This window comes from Puntigrus tetrazona, chromosome 17 (genome assembly GCF_018831695.1).
Source record: "Puntigrus tetrazona isolate hp1 chromosome 17, ASM1883169v1, whole genome shotgun sequence".
NCBI classification, from domain to species: domain Eukaryota; kingdom Metazoa; phylum Chordata; class Actinopteri; order Cypriniformes; family Cyprinidae; genus Puntigrus; species Puntigrus tetrazona.
Window position 1 is genome coordinate 10,633,693 of NC_056715.1, and position 21,015 is coordinate 10,654,707.

General features: G+C 36.5%; 1 protein-coding gene and 1 long non-coding RNA gene across 2 annotated transcripts in view; one reads left to right on the forward strand and one right to left on the reverse strand.

Annotated features, from left to right (window-relative positions):
* Nucleotides 1-21,015, reverse strand: part of LOC122362297 — a 56,320-nt gene that overhangs the window by 27,334 nt on the left and 7,971 nt on the right. The gene's annotated exons all lie outside the window — the stretch shown is intronic.
* The window catches only part of mdga2a (MAM domain containing glycosylphosphatidylinositol anchor 2a), a 115,101-nt gene continuing 96,432 nt past the window's right edge, over nt 2,347-21,015 (forward strand). The window contains exon 1 of the mRNA XM_043263709.1: nt 2,347-3,480. Coding sequence (XP_043119644.1) covers nt 3,408-3,480 — 73 coding nt within the window. The 5' untranslated portion in view covers nt 2,347-3,407. The remainder of the gene's footprint in view (nt 3,481-21,015) is intronic.

Genomic DNA, 21,015 nt, shown 5'->3' on the forward strand with positions numbered 1-21,015 from the left:
TTAAGGCCTTGATGTAAGAACTTTCTCGCTTTTTCAGGTTCATTTGGATCATTTTTATAGATAAACGTGGATTGAGTATTCATAAAAAATGTAACGACATGACCTCGAGGTAGATTAGTTGAGAATAATATTTAAATAGCGCTACTATTCAGTTGAGTTTCTTTAGAAGATTTTTGGAACTGTTCTCCATCTGTTCTTGTGAAATGAAAGCGATTTTGTTCGTTTTTTGTTGAGTAAATGTATTTAAAAAAAATATGTATGCTAGTTGAATGTATTTTTCCACATTACATAGCACAGCTGTTTTCAACAACGACAGTTGAGGAATGTTTTTTGAGCACCAAATCATTTTGTGATGGTTTCACTGTTTAAATGTGCTGTAGAGTTGAGAGTAAAACAACAGAGCAGTAGACGTGTTGAGGAATGAGTCTGCATTAGGTAAGACTGTGATGTCCTTAACAAATTTCTCAGAGCTCCTGACAGAGATTTCATCAAGTCTGCTATTGATTTTTTGATTTGCACACAAGATCTAAATGGTGAACCGCATTATGTTTGTCTAATGGAGCAAAGCTGGGTCATCAGTTACAGTACGTTGTCATTCCTAAACACATCTTCCTCAGGAACTGAACATCTCTTGGGCTAACAGTTGGCTGAGGTTCTGTTATTTCATTATACGGTTAAGTCATTTACGGAGAAAAAGAAACCGGTGCTCTAATTCACTAGCTTGGCAGAGTTTGAGAGATAAAGTGCAGATAGCCTGAACTAGTCTGTCGGTTACAGTACATCTGTCACTTAAGATGCATTTTCCTTGAAATGCAAATGGCTCTGAGGCCAGTGGGCTGGCAGCCCAGCTTCTTGGCTCGCTAAGGTGCACACTCCATTATTTGGGTTGTAAAAAAAGTACAAAATCATTTAAAATGCCCTCAAGAAATCTATCAGTAATCAGGGTCACTGCAGGTCCTAAAAATGTCTTAAATATTTTAAAGGGCAATGAAAAGTCTTAATTATAATTTCAATAAGTCTTTATGGAGGTGACGATTTTGGCTTTTCTCTAAAACACTTTTTTTTCTCAATACCTGTATTTGAACTGTAAAGTTATTTATAACAACTTTTTATTTTTATATATATATTATTTTAATTGTGCAGGTCTTCAAATTTTATTATTATTATTATTATTATTATTATTATTATTATTAATCTACAGACACACAGATAATGATTATTCTAAAGAGCAGTTCCTGAGTGTTTTTAATTATTTGCACAAACTTCAAATAAAGTCTAGATGACTACAAATAAAATTGTTCCGTCATTTCTATTGCATGTCTATTTCTTAAAGCTGCACCATGCTATGCTAATGATAATTGGCTGCGATGTTTAATTATCAAGTAGCAGACAATTAAAAATATCATTATGAATGTTATAAATCCCCCCTACACGCACTTCAGTTTAATCAACTATTTTGCATGCCTCCTTTGATTTTTATGTAACATTTAATAATTACATTTGTCTCATTCCAGAAGATGGCAGTATATGTACAGCTCACAGTTTGTCAACCAGCAAAGCCTCAGTTGCTGGGAAGCCCTGGCAAAGCTGACAGGCTGAATAAGATCTTGTAATGCATAGCACCCATTAGATAATTAGGCTGCGTTTAACATGTGTATGTTTAATTTAAATATGAATATGGAATATGCATTTTACAAACATACTGTATTGTGCTGGTAGCATATTTTAAGACGATTTGGGCTGGTAACACAAACTATACAGGTAAAATTAGGTTAATGAAGGAAGATGAGTTACTGTGATCAAGGATGTATAATGGTCATTTATAATTAATCAAGTAGCTACACATCTGAGGTTCATCTGTATGTTATATTAATTTACATTTGCTGACAGCTGACCCACTTTGCTTTAAAAATGGTTAAATAAAAGGCAATATCATATCAATGAAATCATTGTTAAAACATTTTTTTAAAACAAGTTTTTAAAGTTCTATGTACAGCATCATTGCTTGAATGATATTAATTTATAAATGTAAAACATTTACCATTATGCTTAATTAATAGGAATTCTCTCTTTCTGTTTTATCGATTTATTTTTATTTTTGATGTACAGTCGAGCGTTTTGTAACACTTTATAATTGTTTACAGCATATTTTCTCAGTTCGCGGTGAATGCATGTAGTATCATGTGGCCTTCTTTTTTTTACCACCTGTGTCATCATTAGTAGCCTAGGTTTTACAGTAACAGATTTCATTAGCTCAGATAGACCCTATTGGCATATTAATATTACAGAGACAGAGTGTTTCACAGTTTAAAGCCTCCGCAGCCACTCGCGCTGTCGCGATCGAGAGGCAGGTCATGGAAAGAAAGAAAAAAATCGTTCATTTGATAGTTATGAAGTCGACAGGGGAGGAGGACGCGCGGCGAAATTAATAGCGGCTGCATCATCTTCCGTTTCGGTGAGAGAAAACGGCGAACGCACGAACGAACGTCGGAAATCGTGTGTACCGTTTAGACTAGCGGCCTTTAATTTATAATGAAGTTCACGTTGCTCTGCTGCGAACGTTCTCAGCGCGAGAGTGCTTCTCATACAAATGAGATCCTCACGCGCTCGCTCGCCCGCTCCCTCACGCGCTCTTTGACGTAGTCAGCCAGCTGGGCTCCGGCGTTCCAGCGCAGTACGTATGGCGCAGCGTTCCCAGCCACCCTTCACATTTCATCCAGTCTAAATTACGCTTTATCCTGAAAATAGGCACATCTGTTTACGTGTCATCGGTTTTTTTTTCCAAACCGGGGCCAGACTTCCGAGAAGTAAAGCTGGCCCGCACGGCTCTTATGAAATAACGGATTTCATCTCTCTCTCTCTCTCTCTCTTTTTTTTTTATCCGCCGGAGACGAAGAATCACGGTGTTACTATAGGAGCAGCTTTTATCGGCGTGCCTTTCTGCCTCACCGGCATCCTGTAACCGCGAAGGGGACGCGAGCGGCGGTCTCGTCGGTTATTGGTTATTTTTCGCATTAAATTCCGCAGTGTTATCTTTTGGGAACGTCGAAGAGGTGGATGCCAGCGCGCGCAACCGATTAATAGCGCGCGTGTTTCCCATGGCGTTGTCATTCACTTTCGCCAGTCGCGTCGGCGCTTAACGCCGGCGAAGGTGTGAGGAGGAGACCCGCTCTGAAGGTTTGGTGCTCGTCCTCCTCGTCTGTCACAGCTTTACATCCCCGCCTAGACCAATTTGGCGAAACATCTGCATTGAATTGGCAAGAAATGACTAGTGAGCCGTCTCTGACTGACACTACTTCAGCTGTTTCTTCATGATACGGTCACGCGAGCTGGGAGATTTGGACCGCACGTACTACCTTCAACTGTTCGCCGCCTGAGGAGCTGGATATGTTCAGACTAACGTGAAGATGGATATTATCTTTGCTCTCCTGTGGTTACTGGCCGCGCTATTTGAAGGCGTTTATTGCCAGGGAGTATACGGTAAGACAAACGCACGAAGCGGCTTCGTACAATAGCCTTTACGGAGCCGTCGTGACCTTGCGAGGTAGATGGTAGATGTGGATGTTCGTTCTCAATGATATCCCGTGTGATGTACAGGCCCTATAGCTTACATGTCAGTTGACAGTTACAGGTGCATTGTGGGGCATCGGTAGCCCCGTGATCGCGCATAGCTGCCTTCTGAATGAAACGTGTTGCCAGGCGGGATGGTTGATGCTGATGGGACGTGTTGAAAAATCGCTATCACTGGGAGATGCATTGCTTGAGCGAAGCTTAAAGATCTGCGGCCAGCGCTGTGTAAACGTTACTGCAAAGTATGCACGGGGCTAGTTGTCACAAGGGCTACACTGTACAGCAGTTTGGGAGTTCATTTCATATGCCGTTAAATTATATAATGTTGATGCATGAACCTGTTTAAATGTAAAATCTGTATATTGCTGAACTGGCTGATACAGTTAGCTAGTGACTCAGGTGGTGCTATTGAAATGGACCCCGATAGCAACTTTTTATCAGCAGTGGACAGTGCTAAAGACAGAACGCTTTTACCAATGCTATACACTCTTTGGATAACACAACGCATAAAAATTTGTTGATTAAGCTGATTATTACAATATTTTATCATAAAATGCTTGATACACACTTTCTACTTATAAATAACATATTTTAATAATAGTTTATCAGAGAAGTAGGCCTATACATATTCCCTTGGTTGTTACAAATATTACATTTTTTAACAATATTATAAAAATGCATTTTTTTTTTTAATGCAACAGTAATTTTCCGTAAAGTAATATCGCTGTATTTATCTACGTTTTTACAGCGTAAGTAACGGTTAATGTTTTGAATAAAAAGATCAATTACAAGTTTAGAACCCAGTTCAGAAAGCTCTTAAAAAAAGAATAATTACAGGAATCTTGTCCTTTTGGAATTTCTAATATCGTCAAGAGCTGTTTTTGTAGTCAAGCGTTTAACCTCGGTCTTCCATAATGTTTCAGTGTCATTTCTTATTAACATAATATTTTTGTGCTTGAGGACCAATTGACAGAGCCATTTTATATTTATTTACTGTGCTGTCAGAGGCAATCAAGGACGTAGTTTCATTAGTTGTCATTGTTTCAATGTAAAGAGGAGCCATAAAAAGCGTTGTGTGATTAAACACAGGACATATGATGTGAGGTTATTAAATTCCCTTTGACAGAATTTTATGTAGGTTAAGCTGCTCATGTCAGCCATTCATTCTGTCATAGAAACCTACATAGAAACAGTTCAGAGTCCTTCCTATACAGAATATAACAAAGGGTTGCTCTTAATGGGATGAAGGCTATGTAAAGCCTTAACTGGAAAACCTATTTCACCTGAGGCCACATGGATTACAATGACATATTTACTGTTAATGGAAGACTGGATTAGTAAAAAGGAAAATAATCAGTGCATATGACCTCGCTTTATTTTTGCTGGACTTTCGTTGAAAACAATATTAAAACGCATGTTTATCCATTTATTAAAATTGCAGAGTCCATGATGTTCCTATAGGAGGCAGCTAGTAATAACTTCGGGCCATTCTTTTAATTTTGCTTATACAGATTACATGGATGTCTTCTATTCATTATGGCGCAAAGCCATTTGTCAGTGTTGCTTACTGGATGTGTTTATCTGTGCTCTGTGATATTTACAGTAGTTGACGTTGAGTGGTCAAACGGTGTGATTATGTTCATGTTATGTTTCACGGTGTGTTGGCTTGCGAGGGGCATATGAACAAACAATTGATTCCTGTGTAATGACCTGTGCAAATGTGGGACTGTCGTGGGCAGTACTTCACTTCTAGGAGCTGGATGCTAGTTCATGCCCTCTCAGTTTACGCCATGCTCCATGGTGAATCATGAGGGGTTTTTGAACATTGGATTGATACATAGTGTTGAGTAGGCTTGCACGGATCTTGCCTTTGCAGAATGCTCCACAGATTTCAACAGGCTTTAAACAGCCACCGTTCGACTTAGACATATCCACCACCCCAAGCATGTTTATCATTAAATGTTTTGGATTATATGACATGTATGCCAAGGAAATAAATTTCCCCGTTTTAATTCTGCAGTTGGAATTTAAATTAAATTGGCCACACCTCACATGAAGCGAGTTTAAACTGGAATGGCAGAAAGATTATCATTCTGGAAAATGAAATGTTTTTTTTTTTTTTTTTCAATCTGGTCCACAATGGTTAATCAAACATATCAAGTATATTTTCATTTTCTCCGTCGGGGGTTTATAAACCGTGTAACTATGAAGGCATATAAACCCTCGAACTGTGAAAGGCTTTTTAAACATTATTTGAAACTTTCAAATAGAGTTCGTCAGGCATGTATTCAGACTTGTCTGGACAGTTATTGACCATTCAAATTCATAAATTAAATTGAATTTAAAAGGCATTCACCCGTGAGTTCTGAGCGGTGTGCAGCCATGATGTTTACATTTAGAAATGAACCACTTTTACATAATGGATTCTTTACTTATATATTACCTTGGCATTAAGTTACATAAATTGGAGCAAATGGCAACAAAAATATTATATTTGTTGTATTTCACCATTATTACCCAACTATTACAACATGAGCTTTTAAGAACCCTGAAATTGTGAAAAGGGTCTGTTCTGTATATTTTCCGTAAAAAAAACAGTAAAAAAAAAAAAAAGGCAAATTAAATTCGGATGGATTTGATCAGGTTCTCACTTCATAAAGTGGTAATGTAACCGTCATTCAAAAGCACTGCAGAGCGGTCATACACTTTTTTTTAGTGTGGGACAATAGTTCTAGTTTTGCATTTTGTCTTAACTGTTGTTTTGTTTATTTGAAATATTATAAAAATGTTTTAGCGGGGCAGGCAGTTTTTACTTGTTCTTCAAATACTGCATGCTTAACTCATATCAATCTCCAGTTCAAGTAAATGTTGCTTCTAGTGTTCCCATGACAGCTTTTTCCCCCTTCTCGAATGTGACTGATCAAAGGATTTGTTAACCGAACTTAGTTTTGTGCTTTTTGCACATGATTTTAGAATCAAATTGAGCAAATATTAAGAAGGCAGATGTTGCGTATTGATGAAAATTTTTAAAAATTGTTTTAAAAACTTGTTTTCCATTTCAAAATTAATAAGAAATTACTTCTCGGTCAACTCTAATGAAGATGCCAACTGGAAAGACTGCACTGGTTTGATGCGAAATAACATTGTCCCACTGGATGAATGTTTTATAGTACAGCGAGACTAATGCACTATATTACAGCATCCCAACAGGCCACTTAGGGCGAAATGAAAAAGAGGGCTCCAATAGTAAGACATCTAAGAGGTCGATAAGCTTTTAGTTCATGTAATTCAGTACAACTGTTGGTGCACTGTTGGATCTAATGTCAGCATGTTTTGATTCGGAGATATATGGATATTTTTTTAATATTTATATTCTTTTTACCCCGTGTGATGTTCATATTTCACATGCAGCCCTTCCATTAATTTCAGCCTCATATCTTCACAGACAGTCGGCTAAGTGGTCAGCTGATCGTATCGCACACTTCGGCTAAATGCTTCCATTCTCTGCTTTTCCAGTGTTAATCCGAGCTGCTAATATTTAAGTGTTTTTTAGCTTCTAGATCCCATCTGTCCATAGAAGATTCGCTTATATTTTACCGACACTGACAGAATAATAAAATGCATTCTGGTTATCTGACCACAACAGACTGCTTTAGTTTCATTGTACACTGGCTCAGATGTTGTTACCCTTCAGACACTCATTTCACCTAAATTTTGCTACTTCTGAAATGTATGGTTGCATACGGTCCGTTGCTATTGCATAATAATAAAGTTGTACGCAAACTGGAAGAATGAGGTGGTGGGGGTGGCACGTCTATATGCATTATGAATAAACAGAGCTCGCCAATTGCCTGTGACGGCTTCCTCCAGATTGGACTGACCACTGTGAAAGGGCCATTCTCAGTTCCTCTGGCTTCTACTGTAAATAATTCACACCTCTTACAAGCAGCCATTTAAATGACTATAGAAGTTGTTATTGAAGATTCGAGATGCGTTAGCATTTCCTGTGGGTTTCTGGAGGAGAAATGGTTGAACTCGCGAATGGTGTAACATACGTTATTGGCTGCCGTGTAGATCTTCATGTGGTTGGACTTATTGTGAAAAGAAGCTCAATTGCTTGTCTTTCTTCTACATCCTATTCTAACACACATTGGTAGCAATCATCAGCAGAGTAACCTTGGGATGTACAAAGCACATTGTGGTTGTTAAGCATTACTGTTAATGTGGAATACAACAGCCTTCTTTACACGTTTTCCTGAATTATTTATAGACACTCCACTCCCAGTTTGTGTAGTACATTTAGTGTGCCATGTTCTGTAAGATATTAAAGACTAAGGCAACGTACAACAAACGCAACACAACTGCTAAACAGAAATGACATGCATACGAACGTGCTTACATAACATTTTTTAAAGAAAAACTATAGCTCTGAGATCGTATGTGTTTCCTAAAATAATAAGGATTAGGGTTTGATCCTGGCCTATATGCTTATAGTTCAGAGTTTGGAGTCTGTAAGATTATTCAATATTTTTTTAAGTCTCTAATGTTCACCAAGGCTGTATTTCAAATCTTATATCAAATACCGAGTAAACTATTGTAAAATATTGTAATTTAAGATAATTATTTTGTAGAATTGTAATATAATTTATTCCTCTTATGCCTTGGTAAGATTATTAAATATTTTTTTGAAGTCTGTTATGCTCACCAAGACTGTATTTAGTTGATCAAATAGTAAAATATTATGATTAAAAAAATGTTGTTGTATTTTTGTTGTATAATGTAATATCAATTTATATTGTATTTGATATAAAAGCTACAGCTGCAGTCTTCATCGTAACATGATACTTCAGAAATCATTCTAATATATTAAAAAGATTGAAAGACATTTCTAAACAGAAAATTCTGTCAGCACCTACCTATCTGCATATTACTCAAAAGGTATTTTTTCTATGCCACAAAAACTGTGTGTGTGTGTGTGTATATATATATATATATATATATATATATATATATATATATATATATATATATATATATATATATATATATATACATTACATTATAAGTATGGGTGTAATTTAGGTAAATAATGTTTTTTTTTATTATTCCAACTGAACGTAATGAATTTTGTTGAATGTAAAGCAGTTTTGGAGCTTTAATAACAGCAGCACTTTTTGTGGCATAGGGAAAAATACCTTGGGAGTTTTGAGTGATATGTGGATAGGTAGGTGCTGACAGAATTTTCTGTTTAAAGCAATTGATCTGCAGGAGGTGTGACTTGATTTGACTGGCACACTTTCCACTGCGAGTTTTGTTGTTTTTTTCCCTCCACATCATTTTGAAGAAAAAAAAATGTGCCTGCAATGATAATTCTGCAAGTTCAGATCCAAATAATTTCTTTTGGAAACCACATTCAAAATGCACATTGCTCTAAAATCTGTAAGAATGTGTTTGTAAAGGCAGGTTGCTTCTGGCTCTGATTACTGGAAAAACAATCATTTGGGAACCACACATCCACTGACACTCATTTACAAAGATTTGCGAGTGAGAAAAGATTTCACTGGGGGCACACATAAATATTACAACACTTTTGTCTAGTGCAATCGTGCACACATCTTGTAATATACACTAAAGTTTTCTATTAACTAGATGTGACGCAGCAAAACTTTGCACCATGCTTTGCTGTCTTGCTGCTAATTTTGTAAGGTTTCAGCAGGCTTTCCACTCAAGTTCTCAAGCATGACGGATGTGCGGATATGCTCATGTGGAGAGCCAATAGGCTTACATAGCCCACACAACACTATAAAGTTTTTTTCTTCTTCTTCTTCATCTTTCCCTCTTCTTTAATATACTTTTGTCTTGTGTAGTTGGCTTTCTGCTACCTGTGGGTTTGTGGGGTTTTTTATAGGTGGATGACTAACCATGCAATGCATTACTGCAACCTACTGCTGTTTTGAATGAAATCATTGTTGCTTATGAAGGCCGAGTTATAGTGGACAAGAATAATACTGAACTGGAAAAGCAAATAGTAATAATAGCAAGCACACTGGCTAAGATAGGGTAAAATGCATACGTTAATGAATATTTAAAGGCTGGAAGTAACTGGGGTGAAAAGAATCAATGGATTTAGCCTCTCTCTCTCGAGGACCAGCGTGAGCTAAAGTCCTGAAAGCAGGAAGGCAAGATTAGTGACTCTCAAAGCGCCACTACAGAACCATAAAAACAAAGCTATCAGTCACAAGAACTGTGTCTTCCCTCGAGAACAACATCTAAACAGTCATTTAACACTTTGGACACTGAAATACTACTGATGGCTTCCGGCAAACTGTATAGGAAAGGTGATTTTATACCTAAAATATTAACCAGTCTCGAATAATGTCTTACGTAACGCTAATATATGCAAACCACTATTGCACAATGTCGCATTTTTATGCTCCGATCGTATATTTATTATTTATTGCATTTATTAGATTCTGGAAGCAGCTCTCCATCATTACCGGTTTGTATAAAGCTCTTGTGAAGTGTATAGCCTCTAGCAGATGTTGATTGACAGAGACTGATGTTTGAGGTTATAATGAAGTGTTACAGCGAAGTATAGTCAAAATCCTCTCTAACAGTATCTGGAATACACCCAACATGGCATATTTTGGATATCTCTCTTATTTGACACATCCAATCGAGGTCATGGAGCAATCTACCATCGGGTTGATGAGAACCAGATGGGTTAAATTAGGAAGATACTGTCCAAAATATCATCTGTGCCCATAAGCTACCTTAATGCCAAGTCAGGCAGTGACCATTATTCATTTGTTTGTTTCTAAAACATTGTATAACATAGCCATTTAGAACAAATTCTAATGAACTGTAGTTATAACCAAAAATATTTAGTGATTACAAATGCTTTTTTCTCGCTTGAAATTAAATCATAAAAATATCATTCTAAAATAAAAAATTATAATTTTCAAATGCCTCAGATTATAAGATCACTTTTGCTGATAGATGGATAGATGGATGAATAGATAGATAGATAGATGGATAGAGCTGCAAATGAATATAGGTGGCACTCTAAGGTACAAAGCCAAAAGGTGCACCTTTATACCTTATTTTCCCCTAAATGGTACATATTAGTATTTTGAAACCAAAAAATTTTCTTATTAGTACCTTTTGAAAGCATTCCACCGCGGTGACAGTTTTGCACATTTTTTTGAGTGTGTAGACTTTGAATACAGCCTTTCAGCACAGACATTCGCAACTATAGCAACATTCAGGGAACCGCCCACAATTCCTCGGCTCTAAGGATGCAAGATTTGCACAGGCAAGCACCACTCACATTTTCTTCAGAAATGTCAAGTGTAGATGATTTTTGACAAGTACTTTGCTGAACTATGCGTGTGCCTTGATCAAACCCGTGTGCATAAGACTCCAAGAATGTTTCAACAACCAATAGAACAGCACGAAATAACCTCACCAAGACCTTGGACTTCACATTGTTAATGCTTCAGTGAAGGTCTCAGAGGACGGCGAGCATTATAACAGAACCATTTCCTGCTGAGCCCAGTGCAAAAAAACATCTCTGCACATCTGCGTTCCCCTTTGGCACAGGGCACATTTAAGAGGTTTGAACCATGGCAGAATTATTGTATTAAGGTAATGAACGCAGCTTGTAAGGCTTGTATTCATTTCTTGATTTCTTTTTTTTATTCATTTATTTCAGGAAATCAATCAAAGGAAATGAAAAGAGTGTAAAGGGATTGGGGGCTATTTACTTAACCATGGTGCTTCATTGATTCGGAATGATTTTTGCTGCCTTTTATAACAAAGTTTTTCAACTGCATTTACAGACTGTGTTTCATGTTAAATGAAAATGGCTTGTAGTTTAAAGTCATTAAACTTTTATGGAAATAAGTGAGTTTTGCAGCTGCATCAGTGAACTTTCAGGGCAGATCTAAGCGACATTTGTCAACACGCAAATCCGTAAAATCGCATGCATCGACCCTTGTAGTTTTTCTATTAGCGCAGACGCTCCGCTTACGTTTATCAAGCCATTAGCTGTAGATTTTGTGGGAATGAGTGTTAATAAGTGTTAATGAGTGCTAATGAGTATAAAGTAGTGCACATTACTGCAAGCAATGCGGGCAGGCTTCATTTTGTGGTTCACCGCTCTGTTTAAGTTGATTTTCAAGAAGGTTTCACTTTCTTCAGAAATTTGGATATGTTTCGGTTCGGTTTTGGAAAGCCGACATTCAAGTCACCGATCAGAAATGTCTATTTTTCAATTCGAGAGGAGATTAATTGTTTAATGCTTGTTCTTTTTCTTTTTTGGGATGAGGATAGTCATTAGATGTGAAAGTCAGGCAGGCCTGTGCCGCAGGTTACCTTGAGAGTTACCGCGACTTGTGCGGGGACGCACTTCTTAATTAAAATTTCACAAGCTGGAAGCTGGTTAACTTAAGGCCATGCTTGCAGATTTACGGAGGCGCCATTGCATCCTGTCTGTCTCATGTTAATATATTTCAAATGAACGTTCAGGGAAAACAAAGATGTCTGCCTCTCTGTTTCTTGCATAAGCACTGGAATTTAGTGCAGCAGAAAACAGTTTGGATCCCAGTGGAGGATTTCATTCAGAAATCCATTCATTCTGCGTAATTAGGTGAAATCTCAAGGGCATCATAAGAAAACCAATCAAGCCAACAAAATGATTGTAAACAAATTTTTTAAAAGATGTTAGACGGAGGCTGCAGCATTTCGTCTTTCTTTTGATTTTAAGCAATGATGATGGATGCACAAATATGATTATGCCAAACAATAATACTTCTCTTAGCATCTTAGTGGGATCAAAAGTAATCTGTGTATTTGGGATTGGACAGATCTGGTCATGATCAAATATTAAATCAGCTTACCTACATGAACAAGGCTCCATGAAGCAATGCTGTCAGAGTTATTAAAATACAGTGGGCTCCCAAAATTTCTTTTTGCATTTTTCTAATGTAATACATCTTTCTCATATAACAAATGGATTATTTTACCTTTTGATTTACAGTATAATGTGTTTTAAACTGATTCAGCTTTATTAAAGATAGTTTGTTGAAAAATTTTATCATATGATATTATATAGAAGTTTCCTAATTTTATTAAATATGTATCTTTAAATCAAGTATTTCTTTCTCGTTCTTAATGAATAGCATACCCCTCTTTCTGTTCAGTGTGTTTCATTAATATATGCTATTCTTTTCGGTCATTCTGTCCTTTCAGCCACTCTTTCTAGTCTTTGCAGTCATTTACTGCAGCTGCTCCTTCACTCTATAATGAAAAACAGCTTGTGTGCCTGCATCAGCACATACTGTAACTTTGATTGTGTGTGCGCACAGATTTGTGTTTGTGATGCACCTCATAAATTATTCCTCCAGAAAGGTTTTTTTTTTTTTTTTTTTTTTGCCACTCTGTTATCTTTATAATCATATTGTTTTCTTTTGACAAGTAATTGGGTTTTCTGAGTTCAAAGTGAATGATCCAAAATTATGAATTATGAATGCACCTTGAGATGTAACTTCATGGTGAACTCTAGTGAATTAAGATAAACTACCTAGGCAGAGATGTGTGCTTTATGTGGTTCTTTTCTCCAAATGATTTCATAGAAAAGTGCTTATAGATGCATAACGCTGTATTCTTATCGCATTCTCATGTTATTGTATAGCATTCTGAGGTTTTCAAGGCTGCAATGTTCTTACTTTTTTCATTCAAGCTTTAAAAAGCTTATCGCAAGAAGAAATGAATGCGAAACATTAGCACTCATTTTCTTGGTTTTGCGAATAAGATAAAAAAGAAAAAAGATTCGCCTCTTGTCTGGATTTTGCTGACCTCCATTGATTTTTATATCTTCATAGATTCAAGATCGATTTTCTTGGAGTGCAGTTTGCCAATATTAACACTAATCTGCAGTCTACACCAGTGTTTCCCAACTTTTTATGGACCTTCACAGCCTCATTATCAAAAGTATCAACATACCACTCAGTTTTGTAAGAAACAAGTCCATCATTAAAGGGTTTTAACTTTAAACCACCTCAGATGAAAAAGTCACATCAAAATCCACTCACAAATTTTTGGGCTGTTTTCACAAGTAAATGATTTTTGATCTGTGTATATTTTTGTCCTGATTCAAACAAGACATAATATGGATAATTCTTCTACATCTTGGATGGCCTGGGGGTGAGTGAATTTTTTAGCAAATTTCGATTTTTCGGTGATCCATTCCTTAAGCTTTGATATTACTAGAAATCATAGTTTTGTCATTAATAAAACAACGTTTTTCTTAATGGCAAAAACATCAAGTAATCTTGACTGTAGTGTATAGCACTATTGCAAATTTGCAAGTGTAGTATTTGTATTTGCCGCACCTTTTGCGAAATGCATTGTGTGTTCATTATTTTTAGCTGCATTTAATATCACTATTAAATGTTGCTGCTGTTTATCTGTTGATACCTGCTTGGGAATTTTTTACTTGATGAGGGCCATGGGTCAAAAGTACATGGGGCATTATATCCAACCACATTCAAAAATGTATAAATAATGTTCAAAGAAAAAGAAACTAATTTAGAAATTAGCTTCACTGATCTAGATAAAAACTCAAATCAAAACCAAATGCCTATAATTTAAGACGTAGCTGTTAATATAAAAGGGTATGCGTGTGATGTCACCTTCAGATGGAGTCTAATATCCTTGTCTGAAATTTTCACACGTTAAAAAATAAATACAATCTTGCGCTGTGCCAGTAACATTCCCCAAACTTTTGTTCATCATAAAAAATTCAGATCAGGTTTGATTTTCTGCATTTTGCATTCGTAGCTAGCATTTTGATAGGAAAGGATTACAAATGCGAAAAAGCAAAAAACGCACACAAACATTTCAGACTCGGTGTACAAGGACTTTGTCTGAGTGGCAAAAAGACTGAATGCCAGCATTGGTTTTAGCATGAATGCTGCAACACAACACACAAAACATCTCAAATGAGAACGAGCTTTGCGACCGACTACACCAATAGAATTGACAATAAATCTGAGGTATGTTTTTATAGACTGCCTAAAGCTATAGAAAAGAGAAGCGAATAGATCCCTAAAATATATATATATAACACTGATATAAGTGATCATCCAGATTTAGATCAACCTATTTTATATCTACAAAATGAGATTATCTTTTGTTTTATTGAGGGGGCATGTTTCCGGCAGGATAGTGACGTCAGCGCATACACTATATAGATTCTGCACATCATGAACATCATGAACATCATGCACTACCAGGCCTATAGTATCATAGTATCAGGAGATGCTATGTGTTGTCGGCACTTGCACTCTAAGAACAGTTCAATAGATTTAGCTAAAGAAAATGAAATGTGGGAAAAAAATACGACCTGCTTCTGCTCCAAAGTAACTACTCCCAAAGGTGAAGCTCACTTTTTCATTGTCCCTCATTGCTCACTGTGTCCATGTGACAGGTTTCTAAGCTAAGCAAATTACCCAGCACCGGTAATGTGCTGGAGATGACATTTTAAGACAATGTACATGTGATGAAAATAGCAGAAGGGCGTCAGATTGGTTGTGGTCCAAAGAGGGCAAATGTTCTCCATCATTATTCTTAAACACTGCCCTCATCATCTCTGCCCTTTGCAGATAATTAGCATATGAAAAGGAGAGCAAAGTGCTGTATTTCAATGAGCCGCCCTTGCCATTTTCAGCACCGCTGTGTTCTCTTTTCTCTGCTTAGTTTCACGAACAGCCTGAATGGGCTGAGATCAGATGGTCAGAGAAGATGGCATCCGATTTAAAGTGAATTTGAATTAATGAATGAGAGCTGGGCACAATTATGTTGACCCTCGGTCTCTAACTGGTGTGCATTAACGGTGCGCTACAGAGACTTCACATTAGTCTGAATTAGTAATTATGTTATTCCTTTCATTGCATTGAGGTTCTGCTCTAAACAAGTTGCGCTGAGTGCTTCAAAATCAGCAAGATTTTAGCTTAGAGCTTGATTTAAATGAGATGCTTGAAAATATCAAATGTAGTTTTCTTGGTTGGGCCCGACACAAAACAACAACTAAAGGCTGTGCAATAAGAGCACACTTTGGTAAAGCAAACACAATTAGGTAAAAACACAAGAAGCTTTAATCGCTTTATTTATAGATGTTAAAATGACTACTTTCTAATGCGAGATTATTGTGCCGTTGTTTTATTTTGCTACCTAATTCTTCCCCCCACTGTTTATCCTTTTTAGGAGAACACTGACATAGCCTGACAAAAAGTTCTCTTGACAACCAAAGAAATAAACAAGAAAGCAAAAACAGATAGCACAGCATAATTACCAGACAAATAAATCTGTAGTGAAGACCGCCTAAAGGCCCGCTCGCAAAAAAGAATGTTCTTTTACTTCTATGGCTCTTTTTTTCCTTTCCCATCTTGTTCTCCTATTTTTTTTTATATTGTCATACTCTTGCCATAGTAACTTTTGAACAGCAAAAAAAAAACAGCTAACCTTTCAACAGCAAACAAATAAATTAAATTATATACGCTGTTCAGACGTTTAGGGATCAGCAAGATGAAAAGTGAAAGTAAAGATTTATAATGTTAAAGGAATGATTCACTCAAAAATGAAAGTTACCCCATATTCTACTCATCCCCAAGCCATCCTAGGTGTACACGACTTTCTTCTTTCAGACTAACACAATCAGAGTTGGGTTTTTAATTTATTTATTTATCCTTGGTAAGCTTGGATGGCTTGGAGGTGAGTAAAAAATTGGGTCATTTTCATTTTTGAGTGAGCTACTCTTTTAAATGCCAAGTTAATGTATGTGCATATTTTAACTAAACCAAATATTTTTATATTCCTGTTTGATATAGTAACATATGACCATGAGACAGGAATGACCGGGACAACTAAGTAAAAAACCTCTGCCGACATTCTGTATCAGCAGCAGATCGAACCGAAAAAAATGTTCCAGTGGTGAGCATTAATGGTAAAATGACTAGTGGCCACTTGCTTTTCAGTAAATCTGTTTGAGCTCCTGAGTGAGCGGTGTATTTCTTAGGCCTGTCAGTGTATGCTGTGACCGCAGCCAATAGTGTTACTAGGAATGGCGCTCCGAATAAAATGCTTTCTTTGGAGGCTTCCACTTGCTCTCATTGTGGCCAATTTGGCATGAGGAGCCGTTCTAGAGGTGCTCTAATTGACACTTTTAACTTTTGAGTAGTTTATGGCACTATTACATTAAGCAGCGCTCTAATGAAAGTACTTAGGTGGAGTTCTAGGACAGAATGTCAGCAGACAACAATGTAATGGCATTCTCCGTCTACAGACTCATGCTTTCTGCTTTTCCATTTTATCTGCTTCATTACTCTAGAGGGCAAAGCTAAAAAAAAAAAGAGAATGACTTCAATTTGGGTAAATTGAATTGCTAGAGAAAGACTATATGTCCTTGGAGGAAGAAAATCAAGGGGTTTACCCCTCTGTCCTGTAAATACCAGATCCAGTCTTTAATCATGTGCGCTACTTCTGGCAGCCCGTAACCTTTCTCAGGTCAGCATTAATTGTAAACTGCTACACCTTAAATTAAGGTCTCGGATGAATTTTTTTATGATGAGGGAGCTAGTGCAGATATAAAGGAACATTTGAGTATACATTACTTGTCTGCGACTGTGCTGACTAATATTACCTGTGCAAACATAGTGAGCTCATGTGTAAATAATGAGTGACTCACAGTTTCTCACAATGTGTAAGAAATGCCGGTTTAGTTTCGTACTCTCTCTTGGCAGAGTTCCATATAGGATTTGACTGTGAGAGATTTGACTTTGTTCCAAGGTGACAATTTCTAGGTTTCCATGATTAAAAAAAAAAAAAAAAAAAAAATACAATCTTGTATTTGTTGCAAAACTAGGCCAGATTTAGTCCGTATTGATTGAGGATGCAGTCATAATTGTGAGTTGGCTTATGATAAGGAATTAATGAATCATTACATAAAGATATTCTTTGGTTTAACAGCATTTTGCGGGAAATTAAAAATGTTTAGGGTCGTATAATCCATATAAATATTTAATAAATATATTGCATTAAACAGATTTTTATTTCAAAATAAAGCATTACGTTTATCAAAAGTTTTAAATAAATGCTGCCCTTTTAAACTTTATATTCATTAAAGAATCCTGAAAAGATCCCGGTTTCCCCAAAAATGTTAAGCTGCACAACTGCTTTCAACACTGATGATGATAAGGAATATTTCTTGAGCTCCAAATCCAAATATTAGAATTAATGGCCACTGAAAATGTCTCATACAGACCTAGGATGAGTTGAGGGTGAGTAAAATGGGGTAATACTGGGGTTAATTATAATTTTTAGACATGCTTGATATGCAGTATAGTTCTTTAACACTTTAGTGCAGTTTAGTCTGAACCTACACTGTAATGCTGCAACAAAATGATTGCATTGAAAACATTGTTTTTAGAATTTGTTTAAAAAGCTGTCAACACTTATGAAGGCTTATGGCTTATGAAGGGCCACACGCCATTTAAATGGCCAGAGAAATGCAAACAGATACATGCACAAGTGTTTTAAATGTGAGTGAAATAAATCGAGGTCGGTGCCTAAAATTGCCTCAGAATGAATCAGACTAATAATTTAATATTTTAGAGCTTGTTGCTTAATCATAGAGATTTATTGTATTCCCACAACATTTCTTTACCTGGAGCTTTATCTCTTGCAAGAAAATTAAGCCACACGTTACACTTGGCAAGCTATTTTTTTATAAAACAGGTGAAGCTTTTAATTAATAACAGAACCAAAGTATATTTTCCACCTGATGGGTTTATTCTCATGTTTACATTTCTTCTCATTTCCTCTCCTCCAGTGGCCATTTTGTCATAGAAGATGAATGGTGTAATTTTGCGGTGTGTTGTCAAGTGTTTCCATGTTTTTTACGCTCGAGGAATAATCAGAAATATGCCTACTGTACGTATTTGCGAGGGAGCTGATGATTCTAGTGCTTTTCTGCATTGTGGATGACAGTGTTTTGCATACCTTGTATGTTGATTTCATTCTTTTTTTTTTGGCTCCGGCATTTACGCAGTCACATTATTACCTCTAAAAATAGCTGAGAAATGCATTATTGTGCTCTAATGAGACTGTATAACTATTTACATCATCTTTTTTGGTTTGCAAAAAGAGCTAATATGTTTTTTTTTTCTTCGCAAAATTAAAATCAAATGAGTTGCGGCTTTCCATATGTGCTGTATGTCGGCTTTAAAAATTGAATACAGCACTCTTTAGGCATCCCCTATGTGCTCATTCACATGGATAAATGAGGACCACGGTTATAGTATTACCTTTCCGCTATTATTTGATGTGCTTAAAATAGACTGGGTTTGTTATGTAACCACCATGCAGTGTGTGATTTGCTGGCATACACACACACACACACACACACACACACACACACACAGAGAGTCATAATTGCACAGGACTGTGGCAGCTGATGGAGCGTTGTGTGTGTAACTTAAGATTTACATGCGAAATGTGTAAAGTAATGAAAGGCATAAAACCGCCAATTCTGCAAGAATGACATTGTCATCACTACTTACAGTGCATCATCTGGATGTCTGGGCAGATGGCATCTGTATGCGCTGCCATCTTCCTGCAATATGAGACATCTCAGGAGACTGATGATCTTGTAAGCCAGAACCGCTGGAGCTGATCGTAGTTAAAGGCAAGGGCTGCAAGATGGACCGCTGCTGTTCACTGTCACTTTCAGTCAAAGGCACATTACAGAAAATTGTATTTTATTTTACATTTAATCCTATTTTATTTTATTTTTTTTGTATTCACTGGAAAAAAAAAAGGCAGCATCTTTGACACTCGATTTCATGAAGGTGTTGCCTGCTTTGAACTATTTATGTTTGAACTGGACTGCAGTTTGTAGATTAGATTTAATTGCATTTTTAATTATATCAGAACGCACGTGTTTGTAGATGACAGGGTGTTTTCGAAGATTTGCTCGGGAATGATGAACATCTTGCAGCAGCATAATTTGTCTTAACTACAGGAATATTATAGGATATTAATCAGACTACGGCACTGAGTCATTCAGCTTGTGCTCATACAGATGTTAATGAAGATCTATATGGAAACGTTGGGACAGGTTGGTAGAGGTGACATTTTCACCTTTTGCTAGTATCAAAAAAAAAAACATACCAAATTATAACTACAAAAACAATTATATCCAAAACCTTACAACAGTAAGTACTGCACTGTTAAAACGTATGATTTATTTACAGTAGGAAGTAATATTTAGAAATATAGGCTATCGCAAGGGTTAGCTTTTAATAGACAACATAAATGAAGGTCATGCAAAGCACAGGCTTACTATATTTTTCGTGTCAAAACATATTAGGTTTTATACATAGCCAAAATCAGATAGTATTTTAAAAGAATACACTGGAGTTTCATAAACAAATGACGTAATGTTTAATCTATGTCACATTACAAAAAAATGACCCCGAATTTAGATCTGTTTTAGCAATTAATATGTTGTGTGTTGATGAAGTGAACTGAAAAACTATATTATTGTAACATTAAGAATTTATTTCTACCTTATCTAAACCTTGAGAAATGCTTCTGTATAATCTAATGATCACATTAAATAACAGTTTGACTTGAATTTAATTTAGAGGTTTCCACTTAAAACTTTTTTAGGTCATTAACTTTTATCTTATTTTGCACCGTGAACACGCAATTTACCTATTTCACACCTTAGGTGGGAAAAAAGTGTCAAGTAAAGCATTGCTATTTTAAGAGTAAGAGTAATGTTATGAGACGTACGAACAGAGCAAAATGGAAATCGTGCATATGTGTGTGTGTGTATGCATGTATGAGTGGGTGAGAAAGAGAGAGAGAGAGAAAAGGAAGAAACAGAAAAAATGGCCAGGGAAATAAAATCACCCTAGGCTTATCTTAGTCTATAGCCCTCAGTGGACCACCCACACCATCTGCCTGTGCAGCCAGAGCTTTTAAGTCAGATTTAAGACTGCTTGGAGGATGCGGTGCCAGGTGTTGGGGCAGGACTGACATCAGGCAAAGTGCAATAAAGTCAGATATCAAGGACATGCATATTATCTCCCTCTACTGAATCATATTCCCACCAATAAACCGTTTCTACCCCTTAGGCAGACTTTCAAAGTGCCCTGCAAAGTTTAGCAAAACCCGTTCAAGTGTGTTAACTGCTGCGGTGTTATTCCAGCATCGATTTCAGCTTGTAATATGTCAACAAATTGTAGATCACAAACATTTTATGCAACATTTATAGGTTATATGGCAATATCTGCTGGAGTCAATGATTAATGCTGCAAATTTTAGGCTTATTATTGTGTGTCTGTGTATACATATACATATATGTGTGTGTGTGTGTGT